Raw genomic sequence first — 14,114 nt, forward strand, 5'->3', positions numbered from 1 at the left:
AGACTGCGCTTGTCAAAGGAGGGGGCTTTGTTGAAAACGACGCGTTTGAGAGGCGGGACATAGAGGACCTACAATAATGAACATTAAAGCGTGTCAACATATTCTGTTACACCAAATACACAAAATTATTATCTTTAAAATAGCATCATATGACCCCTTTAAATAACTTTGATATTATTACTAAAATTATAACTGTTCCTGCTTTGCTGATTACTACGGCAACATCTACTGACAGCCGTGTCAATGTTAACAGTATTTATTTCACATCCCATATTTATTGTTATTATTCTAATTAGTAGTAGTAGTAGTAGTACATATATTAAAAATTAAAAGAAAGTAAAAAGCACAAAATAAAAAGTAATTTAGAATACCTTTATAAAAAATTTAATTATGATTAATACTAATAAGGCTGACAGTAGATTTTACAACTAATTATTATTATTTTTATTATTATTATTATTATTATTATTATTATTATTATTATTATTATTATTATTATTGTGTCTGTTAATAATTGTGTACATATCTGTTAATATTTAATAATTGCAACAACTACTGATATAATTTTTAAGTTTGTCCATATCATTGTTAGTATAATTTTTTTGTTATTCTATTCAATTCAAAGTATCAATTTATGTACTGTGAATGAATGAATGAGTAAATAAATAGTTCATAAAATATTTTTATTAAAATAATTTTAGTAATAAGTAGTAATGACAAGGCTGGCAGTGTATTCGCAACTATTAAGCATGCCCAGTTATCTTCCACATTGTAATTGGACGTTGCTGATAAATTGGTCTGTTGCAGTGTTTGTGTTGTAAATCTTCAGGCAGTATTGATGATTGATTGGTGGAGGTGATGGGGATGTGTGTGTCCTTGGAGATGTCGTGCGTGAGAGCGGTGTGTCTTGCAAAGAGGCATGATTGCTTTGGCGAATGCTGTCTGGCTAAAGAGCCGGTGTTGGAAATAATGTATATGTGGGTGTGCAGTCTGGCACTTCTCACTCTGCACAAACAGAAATCAGATCACAGGGGTTTGCATGATGAAACAGAGCCCCAAATAACACACGTTTGCTTAATTAGGCTGCCGGGCCAGGGGGTCCTCGTACGTCTGCCTGCAGCCACATTAACCTCCCCAGAGGGTTGAGGAGTCGTATTGTAATGCACATTTTAGTGTCAACAAATTGTGGATCAAATGTTGTCCAAATGAAATGTTATTGCCCCGGAGGCTTTTAAATATACAACCAGATGCTTTTAATAATTCATGTACAGAGACTTGTCAGGTTAAGCAGGAAGCACGTATCCCAGGCCGTTTAAGGTTTTTAATGAGAGGAAGTCATGGACTTGCATCAAGACCGATAAGTTGTTTTGCTTCTCTGCAGCAGGCTGCACGTTTGATGAGGACTCCGACCCCAGCCTGTGCGAGTTCAGCCAAGGGGAGGAGGATGATTTTGATTGGCAGCTGTTCCGCGCTCACGCCTCGCCACACTCCACCTCTGATCTCCTGCGCGGTAAGTCTGCCCAGCATTGCCCATTCTTATTCTGCCAGTTTATTTCACACTGTGTCGCAAACCGTTTCACACCGTGGACCTGTCCATCTCAGATGGCCTCCTACTGGCCTCATCAGAGTGACAGCTGGAAGGACGGCCCCCATCGCAGCATGCTGTTTATTTCTTTCTTTTTGGTTTTACTTGTATTTTTGTAAAAAAAAAAAAAAAATTGGGGAAATGTTTTTTTGGGAAAAGTTTCAAGTGTAAGATGTGTTGTTATCAGCACATGCGTTTGTATTTCATAAAATCTACCGACAACCTTGTCAATATAATAATAATAATAATAATACAAAAATATTATTTAATATCCTATTATTGATATTATGACAATAATAATGATTTTTATTATAATAATTTATTTTATTAAAAATAAAGTAAAAAATGTGCAGATTAAGTGAAGAAAATAACAATCAACAGATCTAATAAAAACATTTTCTTTTGTACTATTTGCAAATGGTACGTTTTCACAAAACTACAAAAATGCAGATTTAATACTTAACTTTTGCTACACTGTAATCTAAAGAAAAATCAAAATAATATGTGTATTTATTGTTTTTAAAAATATATATAATATTTTATTATTGTTTTAAATAATAATAATAATAATACAATTTATTATTATTATTATTATTATTACCTTTGCACACTTTGCAAATTAGTATAAGCTTATTATATATCAATATTATCAATATTATTATATAATCATTATATAAATATTATAAAAAATAAAATAAAAAAGGAGTAGTAGTAATAATTATAATAATAATAATAATCACCCATAAAAAACCCATCCATCTTGTATACCTTCCTTCTGGCAGCTGGAATGACATCCCGCATTGCAGCATGCTCTTTATTTTTTTCTTGTTTTATTTGTTGATATATACAAATTTGGAGAACGTTTCACACATAAAATGTGTTGATATCACCAAATCAGGAACTACTGGGAACATGTAGCCATATTCAAATTTTGTCGATGGGTTGCTGCAGGGAATGAATAGAATTCCCCTGGCACGGATGCAATCACTACATGTGGTCACATGCAAATCAACGGTGTCCAGTCAGAACAAGCAGGTGCAATAAGAAAGGTAAAGAGTCTGATCTATAAGCACGCATCAGCAGGTCTCGTCTCTCGATGTCTTATTCTGTCCGTGTCAACCGATGAAACAGAAGTGATTAGGAGTTTGGCCCCGCCTGAAACGAATCAATCCCGACAATCAATGAGTTCTTTGAAACGTAGCCCATCCCGAACGGGAAGTGTCAGAGAGATGTGCATGGCCTGCTGGGAAGGGTCTTTTATTGAGAGCCATTGTTGAAACTAGATCAAAACAAGCAGAGGGAGGCAAGAAAGTGCAGAACTAGTAATTGGATTAGGCAGACACCGGTGGTAAATCAGTGAAAGAGACAGATGGATCGCAAGAACTTCGATGTGAGGAGAGATAGGATGCCGATGACACAATGAAAGAGATAAAAATTAGGTAAGGTTCTCAGCGATGAAGTAAAACACAGGGGACCGGGATAAGAGAGGTTTGTGAAAAGCATATCTCAGGGGGAATGTGATCCAAGCACTATAATCTACACCAGTTTGAACGGAAGGTCAAAGACTACCAGAGGAATAAGAATTTACAGAGATGGCCGGCTGTCCTTAATCTTTATGAGTAGACATCCACAAATGTAGCAGTACATTTGCAATAAAATAATAATTGCGTGCATTATATAATATAATGTCAAATAATATAATATAAATAATATAAAGTTATATTTAATAATATATAATACATTTAAAAAGTGTTAAAAACTATTTATAATTAACAGATCTAAATAAAATAAAAAAACCCTTTGGTACTATTTTCTCAAGAAAGCGATAGATTTTCAGCACTTTCAAAAACGTTCACTTTCAGAACTCCAGGAAGATCATCAAAAAAATGCAGTTTGTGCATTATATAATATAATGTCAAATAATATAATATAAATAATATAAAGTTATATTTAATAATATATAATAAATTTAAAAAGTGTTAAAAACTATTTATAATTAACAGATCTAAATAAAATAAAAAAACCCTTTGGTACTATTTTCTCAAGAAAGCGATAGATTTTCAGCACTTTCAAAAACGTTCACTTTCAGAACTCCAGGAAGATCATCAAAAAATGCATAATGCTTGTCACACAAAATCACAAAGTACCTTTTCTCGTCATCTACTGTAATCTAAATCTGTATCATAAAAAATATTATCATTTATTTTTATTATTTTATTATATTTACTATTTTTATATTTAATTTGCAATTAAAATTTTTTTATTAATATAAATTAATAAATATAAAAAATAAATCTCTCTCTCTCTCTCTATATATATATATATATATGTATAATTATAATTATATATTTATAGTTTTATTATTATTATAATTATATACTATTTGATTTATATTAAGTATTGTGATTTCTACATTCAGCATTTCTAAAGGTAATTTGATCTTGCATAATTTGCTATTGAACTAAATGATTGTGAAAATGACTAAATTTACAGATCATCATTTTTTGGGTGATTAAATCAAATGCTCTCATTACCCGTTACAGTAATCTTATGATTGGACATAATTGTTGTGTGAAAGGAAAGTTTTATGCTTATGGAAGCAGGTTTTGAATAAATAGAACAAATCAGTTTGAAGTTTTGAACTGTGAATGTAGCACTTTTTAAATTGTGATAGTAATAGTAATAGTACTAAAGCCATTAAAGCAAAACTAGAATCAGCTTGTGTTAAATATATGAATGAGTGATTAGGACAGTTGAGTATGATGGAGTCCTCCACAGTACATCATAATCAGCATTCTAATCATATGCAGACCCAAGACACCTCACCCGCAGTCACAGGCGCTGTGCAGTAATTAATACATTTCCCTCTGGGTTTAATTAAAGCCGACTGTCTGTCTTGTGACATTCACTCTTCTCTGAGGGCAACAGATGAGTCTAGGCATGCAAAGTTTAAGTAGGTGAGAATGATGTCACACCTTGGAAACACAGCAGGAAGTGTTTGATGGTGTGAACGTAAACTGACATTGACATCGCACGTTCGCCCTGCGGTGGGAGTTTACCATGTATTTTTTAAATGGAGAATCCCACACAGACATTTTAACCGGCAGATTTCGATCGTCTTAACATGGGGCGCGTTGGCTTTGGGAAACTAGGTCAGAAACTGCCATGGTACTGAGTGGCAAAATGGATCCTTTCATGTTGTTTCGGTCTCGATATGCAAACATTGAGCTCTCCCAAACAAGGCCCAGTTGTATTTTCTCAGTTCTACACATGGCAGAGATCCTGTCACCATCGCCCATCTTAATTCAGAGCACGGTGCTGAGCTAACTTTTGCTTAGCAGATAAGACTATTTACAAGGGGACGGGTGTAAGTCTGGTCCCTGTGTGTGGATAAAGCGGTAAAGTTTGGCAGTGATAACCTGTATCTCACTGTTAGGAGACAAACTCTGATTTTTTATCTGAGGAAGAGGTTTAGGGAGGGGTACAGCGGGGTTTTGGATACCTACAGGGAACAAAATGACATTTTCACATTTACATTATTTTGGCATGTGGGAGTGACACTAAAATATGTAAAAAATATATTAAATATACAAAAATAGATACAATATACTATATACATTTGCATATTTTACATTTTAATATTTATACAAAATATTTATATTTATTTAATTATAATAAATGTACAATGGAATATTATTTTTATAATTTTTTTTTTACCAAAAGCATATCCTATTTTGCCAAAAAGAGAGGGAAAAGAATACTGTTTATAATTATTTTAACAAAACAGCTAAATTACTTTTTAAAATTTATTTATCAAATCAAAAAGACTGCAATTTAAATACATATATAAATAAATAAAAGAACATACTTAGTTGTTCAACAAAAAAGGCTTTAAAATTTTCCATGTGGTTTTCAGTCAAAATAGAAGCCCTAGTTTATTGAAAAATGTGAAAAATAAAATAAATTAAGGCAGCTGTACTGTAAACTACAATTATTAATATTTGTATTTTTTATTTTACAGTGCAACATGTTTAATATATTAAAAATGTAATAATAGTTGTCGTAGTAGTAATAATAATAATAATAGCAGTCATATTGATATTTTTTTTGAAATCATATTTTAAATCTGAGTTGCAATTTTTATTCCAATAAATAAATTAAATCAAATAAATAAATAGAAACTGCAGTTAGATTTCTTTCCCTTAATAATTCATATTTATTTTTGTATATTTAATATCATGCAGCCTTACTCACACCTGTCAAAATACTGTGAAATTGTTCACATATGTTGCTTAATTGCTTTAAATCAAAGGTTCTGCCAAATGCATAAATATAAATATATGTTTCCATTGTGGAGTCCTGGAATAATGGAAACCCTAGATAACATATGATGGTACATTTTCCAGTTAGGGAAAAGTTCTCAGATTACTTCTTTCATGGACTTTATGGGTATGTCTTTGATTTGATTTAAATTTGGGTTTAGACTTTCATTCTTACAGTCTGACTTAAACCACATATTGACTCTGTTTTATTTATGCACCAAAGTAAATTTTTACTCATATTTGGCGAGTGTTCATTTTAGAGAGGGAAAGCAGAGAAGAGGCACGTACTCTTGAGGTCAAGCGGTTAACATTCATTTGCAAGGAGGTTATTTCGTATCTTATAATTAGTTGGAAGTAGGGATGGGCGATATGGGCTTAAAAATATATCACGATAATTTCTGATATTTATTGCGATAACGATAATTTAGGGAATCCTGTTTCTTTAGAGAAAAGTATTATCTTTCCTATTTTTACCCAAAATAGGGTGTTGTGAGCATTACTGAGTACACACGTAATGTTTAATTCATACTGGAAGCCGGAGGGCGCCCTTGCGCAGAAACTCCACATATGCATAGTAGAAGTAATGCTCCAAGAAGAAGTATCCAGTGATCGCTGTAGCTGAATAAAATGCAGATAAAGACATTTTAACTGAGGAAACCTGAAGACAATAAACATGCGATTGAACAAAATATATGGTATCTGTGTTCTTCAAGCAATCTTGGGTATTTTTTATAAGGACAGGGCTCTACGGATACTTTTCTTTTTTGGAGCGCTTGTGCTCATAATTTAAAAAAATTTAGGAGCACCTTCTACTCAGTAATCAAAAATTCTGATAAAAAAATTAACCTTCCCATTACGAGGTGATAGTATTCATAAATTCATGTTGAGGTTAATGTTTTAAATATAAAATTTTGAATATAGAAATGATTTAAATAACAGAAAAGAAAAATTTAACTAAAACTGCCAGCAGGTGGCATCAAGTCACTGATTTTATCACTGAATCATTCATTCAATTGATTTGTTCTAACGGCTGATTCATTCAGGAACGAAGTACGTGACCTTAGTTTATCCCGATCTCACAAAACTCCATTATAATCGACGAAGCTCCCTACACTGCACAATGGATATCTTCTTTACACCCCGTCAACATTTTGTTTGTTATAATGAGAGGATATGTCTGTGATACATTACTCAACGCTGCAGAAACACGTACGTATATTAGAACCTTTGAAGCTCCCTCAGCGCAAACACAAATATGCTGATCGGGTCAGTCGCACAGGTGCTCCTAAATATTATTTCATAGTCGCACGCAGTAGTTTTCAGTCTGAAATGGTCGCACTGTAGAGCCCTGAAGGATAATATAGCCTTTATCACTGTATATAATGCTATAAAATAGTATGATTTCGGCCTTATTCTGTGATACGAAACCACGTCTGATCACAAAAATAAGTTATTTCAAACACTCGACTATGCTATGAAGTTAATATGGAGAAAAAGCATGTCAATAAATTAAAATATCTTTGTTGGACAACAGGTTTGTAAACCACTCATACACATGTAAAACTGTGTCACACACGTGCTACTGTAGTACATTTACTCAAGGCTCAGACCGATTTTTGTCGCACCGTACAGCCCTATCCAAACCTGTTCCAGATGGTAGAAGGAGCTGCTCAATTTCACGTCCGCCTTCCTTCACGTCACTCCACACAGTCGCACACAGAAATATGTCAACAACTAGACTTTATCGTTATTATCGCGGGAAGACAAATTCTTATCGTGTGGAGAATTTTTACCGGTATATCGCAAACGATAAGATATCGCCCATCCCTAGTTGGAAGTCCGTCACACTGCAGTCTACTGTCTTTATCCATGCGAAATGGTTGGTGGTGCGTTGTGAGGTGAGACCTGCGCTCTACACGTTTGAATCCAGTGCATTGGTTAGAAACAGAAAGACCTATCGGTCAACGTGGGAGGCAGAGAAACCTGCAGCACTTCAGATAACCTAATTGGTCCTTTCTCATCTTAAGCCAGACCTCTGGGTCCGTCAGAGATCTGCTGTAATCTCCTCACTGGAAGCAGGTTCCCACATATATTAGTGCTAAAGCCAGGAAATTCTCTGGGCATGTTGTATTTTATTACGTCCCTCCTTAGTCAGAGAGGCACCGAGGCACACGGTGCTGATCAGAGACCTGTAGGTCTTTATTACCAGCTGCCCTTCACCTCTCTCAAACAGCAGGCTCGTGTCCCATCTGCACATTATCCACACTCTGATGCCCAGGCCTTATTCATCACTGATATGAGAGACCACAGGGGCCCTTGACAGAGGAAGTTGGTGGGGAGACACATCTGGTGGAGTTGTAGGGTCATTATCAGACCTGGCTGGCTTCCCTCAATGATCTAATAAAGTTTCCTGAAGCCCAGAGCTGCCTGCCTCCATCCGCCGTCTCTCAATCACCGACTTCTGCTCTGGGACTCTCAAAACCGCCTCTCCACACATGTGGATGGAATGGAGTTTGCAGTACGTTGCAATTATTTTGAATTAGGCGGCGTGTTTATGTTTGGACTTGTTTATGACCAGGTCTGTTTTCAAAGGATGTCTCACTCACTGGGTGAAAACAAGAAGCTAGAGTGCTGGTTATTTCTGTTGTTTACTTCTTTATAAATAGGGTGGTCAGATAAATAAATATCCCACCCCCTCTCTTTTTTTATGAAGTACTTGGTTATAAACTTTTATAAAGTTCTAAGTGTTCATAATTATGAGTTACTGTTATAGATAAAGGCATCTAGACAAGAATGATATATTATTTGGGTTTTTCCCCTTCCATTTATCTTTTATATTTATTTAGTTTTAGTGATTATAGTGACAATAAATACAATGTAATGCAGATCTTCCTTCTTTTTTTTTTTAAACCAGTAAAAATATCTTATACTTATGTAAGGGATAATGTAAGTGTCAGTCATTGCAAAATAAACTAGTAGTAGTAGGGCTGTCGCGATAACCGCAATATTGTAATACCGCGCTATTGACGAGCCAACCGCAGAGGAAGGAAAGCAACCGCAGAAACCGCGGCAACTGCAGTGTTCATGTTTTTTTTTTCCATGAGGCTGTGGCCTTCATGTTTTACAATTCATCACTGTGCACTGAATATTAAATAAATTAATAATGATTCAAGAGTGTTACGAGTGTCATTTTCCTGCGAACTGTTTGTATCCGGGGTTTCGTTTACGGATCTGCTGTCTGGCGAGAGCTACGTTACAGTGTCTTCAGTCAAACCCACCCTGAAACTCCTGACAGAAGATATGCTTAAACCATCAAATGAGGATACCACATTAACATCGGACATAAAGCACAAAATGTGCAGTGTCCTACAGGGGAAGTATGAACCAGCTGCCTTACAAAAACTTTTGGAAAAGGTTTTTTTAGATCCTCGATATAGGGCCAATTATATGGGGGTAGAATTGTTGCTTAATTCCAAATAAATAGATTACGATCCACAAATAAATAGAATGAGATCCACAAATAAACCTTAAAGTTTCACAAACATGAATTAAATTCACAAATAAATAAAATGAGATTTGCAAATAAAAAACATCACAAATATATATTTATGTCACAACCACAACTTTGCGGTGGTGCCACCTGCAGCAAAGAAAAAGACTCTTGGAGACCTGCTGAAGTCACGGACAACCTCTGCATCAGTTCCCATTCCCAAGAGATGCGCGAGCAGATAACGAGCTCACGCGCTACCTGCAGAAGGAGTGCATAGACTCCAACGCGAATCCACTGTCCTGGTGGCGCGATATTCGGTCTAGATTTCCGCTGCTGTCCAAAGTCGCGCGCAAATACATGTGTATTTGTGCAACGAGCACACCGTCTGAAAGGGTTTTCAGTGCCGCTGGGAATATTGTTACCGCCATGCGATCCTCCCTGAAACCACATAAGGTTAATATGTTGGTTTTCCTAGCGCAAAACAAGGACATGATAACCCAGGTCTAAATCACATTCGTTAACGATTAAATAATATTTAGTTTATTCTCTGTATTTTCACTTAGGCCAACACTTTGTTTTCATGTGATACTTTAGAATTCTTTCGTTTTTCAAATTGGAAAAAGGATTTTCTTATTGCTTGTTTTCATTTGATACTTTAGAATTTTTTTTATTTCTTTTGTTTTTTAAATTGGAAAAGGCATGTTCTTATTGCTGTTTGGCATTTAACAATAAACAAAAATGTTTTAAAATGTGTCTCTCTGTCAGTTAAAAAGCAACAATATATGCTACATAATAACTCAACAATAGAGCTTTGTATGCAGTAAAATCAGGATAAATAAGGTTTGTAAAAAAAAAAGGCGATCAAACCGCATATCGCGCTATTGAGCCACCCATAATAACCGCAAGGGAAATTTCCTAACCGCCCTAAGTAGTAGCATAAATTTTTCAAAAAACATTTTTTAGAAGTACACTAGGCTTGCCGCGATAGACGGTGCTGACGGTAATACCGGTGTTAAGCCGCAACTTAACTTTTTTTATAGTAATACAAATAATTTAGTTGAGTAAAAGAACAGACACTACAATTAAAAACTGAATGCGGCTGCTCAATGCAGCGTGCCGAACGACAGTCGCATCACAGAACAGATTTCATTTCTCCAGTGAGGAGAGTGAGTCGAGCTGACTGACAAGAAGAGTGAGGTGAGGTGAGACAGACAAGACGATCGTGGATGATTTAGTTTCGAAACTAGAAGCAAAAGCGCCTGTTTGGCAATATTTTAGATTTTGAAAAGCCTGTTGACTTTTGCCGTTTATCTAAGGTGATTTTGGAAGTTTTTTTAAACATTCGTTTCTTATTTAATTGGTACCACATTGTTTGCTGATTTTTACTTTATTTAAACTTTGTGTAATTTATTTGTTTTATTTGACATTCGTTTTGCTAATAAACGTTCTATGTTTCTTATTTATTTGGTTATATATTATACATGTTTACTTATTTCCAGTTTTGTATATCTATTAAACTTTATGTAAGTTATTTGTTATTTTATATTAGGCATAGCTTGCCCTATAGCATGGTGTATTTGTATTTGTTTTGTTAATGAAAGTTATATGTTTTATATATATGCTAAAAGGAGTTTGACGTTGTATTTTGTTGTTGCATTCAGGCAATTGACGCCGAACTGCCGCTAATTCAAAAGTGAAAGTAAAATGCGCACGGCGCTTTTACAAGCTATTTAAAAGCGAAGGAAAACGAGGAAAAGAGGGAATGCCCCCGCGGTGATACCGGTATTACCGGTGTTGTCACACGTCGATTAACCGGTGGGAAAATTTCCTCACCGTCACAACCCTACAGTACACTACCTTTCAAAAGTTTGGGTGGTTAAGGCTTTTAAAATATTTTTGAAAGTGTATTTTGCTCACTAAGGCTGCATTTATTTAATAAAAATACAGTAAAACAGTAAATTTACAGTAAATTTTTTTAAATGTATTTAAAAGTGTAATTTGATGGCAAAGCTGAATTTTCAGCGTCCATTTCTTCAGTCTTCAGTGTCTCATGATCCTTCAGAAATCATTCTAATATGCTGATTTGGTGCTCAAGAAACATTTCTTGTTATTATCAAAGTTGAAAATTTCAGTTAGGACCACATTTAGGACAAAAGCTATTACAGAACAGCGTTTCCTAAGTGTGTTAACTTATCTTAACTACAGATAGGAAGGGGGTATTACAGAAACCTCCTAACTTGACAAATAAATCCTAAAAACTGTCTTAACTTTAGGACAGCCCCACAGTTGTCGTGTCGCGCTGCGCTGCAATAGCTTAAGTCTGTCTACACTGGACACGACAAAGCGACCGTTGAAAATCATTTGAAATTTGTCATAAATGCATGTCATAAATACTGTAATTACTGTCGGGGATTTGTCGTGTCGCGCTACATCCAGTGTAGACAGCATCACTGGCTATAATGAGTTCTATAGTATTTTGTCGCGGCGCTCGCGTGCCTTGCGGTTTTTTGCAAAAGCCGATTTTCAAGTGAAGTAGCTTCTATTATTTTGTTTACCTCATCAGCAGCTCGCGCAGTGTCGGTTGCTTGGTAACAGACCTGAGAGTGGATCATCGAACATGATTATTTTAAGCAAAAGCAAATTTAAGATTTCCTAACTAGAGATAAAATACAATTTTGTAAGATAGGATAAGAATCCCATATCATGTTAAGATTTGCTTCTGTAACACGAATTTGTGAAAAATCTCAATTCAACATATCATATCTTAAGTTAAGACCTAAGATAAGAAACTTTCTGTAATACGCCCCCAGGATTCTTTGATGAATAGAATGTTCAACAGAACAACATTTAATTGAAATAGAAATATTTTATAAAAATGTAATTGTCTTTAAATTTGCAAACACAATCAATCAATCAATCTTACCGACTCTAAACTTTTGAACGGTTGTGTACACCGCAGTGCCAGTGGGGTATGAAAAAAAAAAAAATCTAATCTCTCTGAGAGGTACATGTGTCCTAGGGTGTATTACTGGAAAGATCATTTTCTGAACACTTTAGTTTTTGTGTAGAAAAAGCATGAAAGTATTCTGAAAGTCTGCAGGTGTATATATAGGTACCATCTCATCTAAAATCAGACCCGTAGCTCTCAACTCAGTGCAAAGAATTGATTAATCATGCCTCTCTCGTGTTCAGTTTTTCAGAAACTCTTGGATTAATTCAATGATCCTCCGCTTCTCTTTGAACTTTCATCTGATCTGAGAAGTGTCTCTCTTTTATAAGAGTCTCAGCCCAGAGTCTCAAGTTATACGTTTAGCACCTCGTAATGGAATCAGCTCTTGACAAAGGTCCCAAACAAAAACCTCACCATCCATATGATTGAAATTCCATCATCAAAGTGCGCATGAGATCAAAGCTTAGTAGAAAAATAGATATGTGACTTATATTGCTGTATTAGATGACTGAAGGCTGAATAGAATTTCATTGGAATACTGGCCAAAGTTTGCTGCCATAAACTCACAAAACGTCTCGGTTACGTATGTAACCCTCGTTCCCTGAAGGAGGGAATGGAGACGTCACGTCGGAGGACCGACGAAATTGGGATCTCGCTTAGAGGGACCAATCTACTTCGAGTGTAAACTAAACGAGCCAATGCACATTGGCATGCGATTATTGCATCCAGCTGCTGCTGATCACAGCGTGAGTATAAGTAGGCAGCAGGTGCAGCACATATTCAGGTTTTCGCTGAGGAGCCAAGCCGGTGACTGCTCAGCGGTGGTACAGGAGCTGTGGCGACGGGACGTGACGTCTCCGTTCCCTCCTTCAGGGAACGAGGGTTACATACAGTGGGGAAAAAAAGTATTTAGTCAGCCACCAATTGTGCAAGTTCTCCCACTTAAAAAGATGAGAGAGGCCTGTAATTTTCATCATATGTATACCTCAACTATGAGAGACAAAATGAGAAAAAAAATCCAGAAAATCACATTGTAGGATTTTTAAAGAATTAATTGGTAAATTCCTCGGTAAAATAAGTATTTGGTCACCTACAAACAAGCAAGATTTCTGGCTCTCACAGACCTGTAACAACTTCTTTAAGAGGCTCCTCTGTCCTCCACTCGTTACCTGTATTAATGGCATCTGTTTGAACTCATTATCAGTATAAAAGACACCTGTCCAAAACCTCAAACAGTCACACTCCAAACCCCACCATGGCCAAGACCAAAGAGCTCTCAAAGGACACCAGAAACAAAATTGTAGACCTGCACCAGGCTGGGAAGACTGAATCTGCAATAGGTAAGCAGCTTGGTGTGAAGAAATCAACTGTGGGAGCAATTATTAGAAAATAGAAGACATACAAGACCACTGATAATCTCCCTCGATCTGGGGCTCCACGCAAGATCTCACCCCGTGGGGTCAAAATGATCACAAGAACTGTGAGCAAAAATCCCAGAACCACACAGGGGGACCTAGTGAATGACCTGCAGAGAGCTGGGACCAAAGTAACAAAGGCTACCATCAGTAACACACTGCGCCGCCAGGGACTCAAATCCTGCAGTGCCAGACGTGTCCCCCTGCTTAAGCCAGTACATGTCCAGGCCGATCGGGCATCTTCGGGGGTCTTCTCGGCGAGCACTCAACGACTCAACGAACAGGTTCCACTTCAAGCGTACGCTCTCGCTGAAGTGATGGTGTCAACTACCTCTTGGGGTAAGAACCTCTG

The 14,114-nt window shown here is 36.1% G+C and overlaps 1 protein-coding gene across 1 annotated transcript in view; it reads left to right on the forward strand.

The window, feature by feature from the left end:
* The window catches only part of ptprub (protein tyrosine phosphatase receptor type Ub), a 253,128-nt gene that overhangs the window by 84,869 nt on the left and 154,145 nt on the right, over positions 1–14,114 (forward strand). Inside the window, exon 2 of the mRNA XM_016276630.1 lies at positions 1,382–1,510. Coding sequence (XP_016132116.1) covers positions 1,382–1,510 — 129 coding nt within the window. The remainder of the gene's footprint in view (positions 1–1,381; positions 1,511–14,114) is intronic.

This window comes from Sinocyclocheilus grahami, unplaced genomic scaffold (genome assembly GCF_001515645.1).
Source record: "Sinocyclocheilus grahami isolate Dianchi unplaced genomic scaffold, SAMN03320097.WGS_v1.1 scaffold104.1, whole genome shotgun sequence".
NCBI lineage: Eukaryota > Metazoa > Chordata > Actinopteri > Cypriniformes > Cyprinidae > Sinocyclocheilus > Sinocyclocheilus grahami.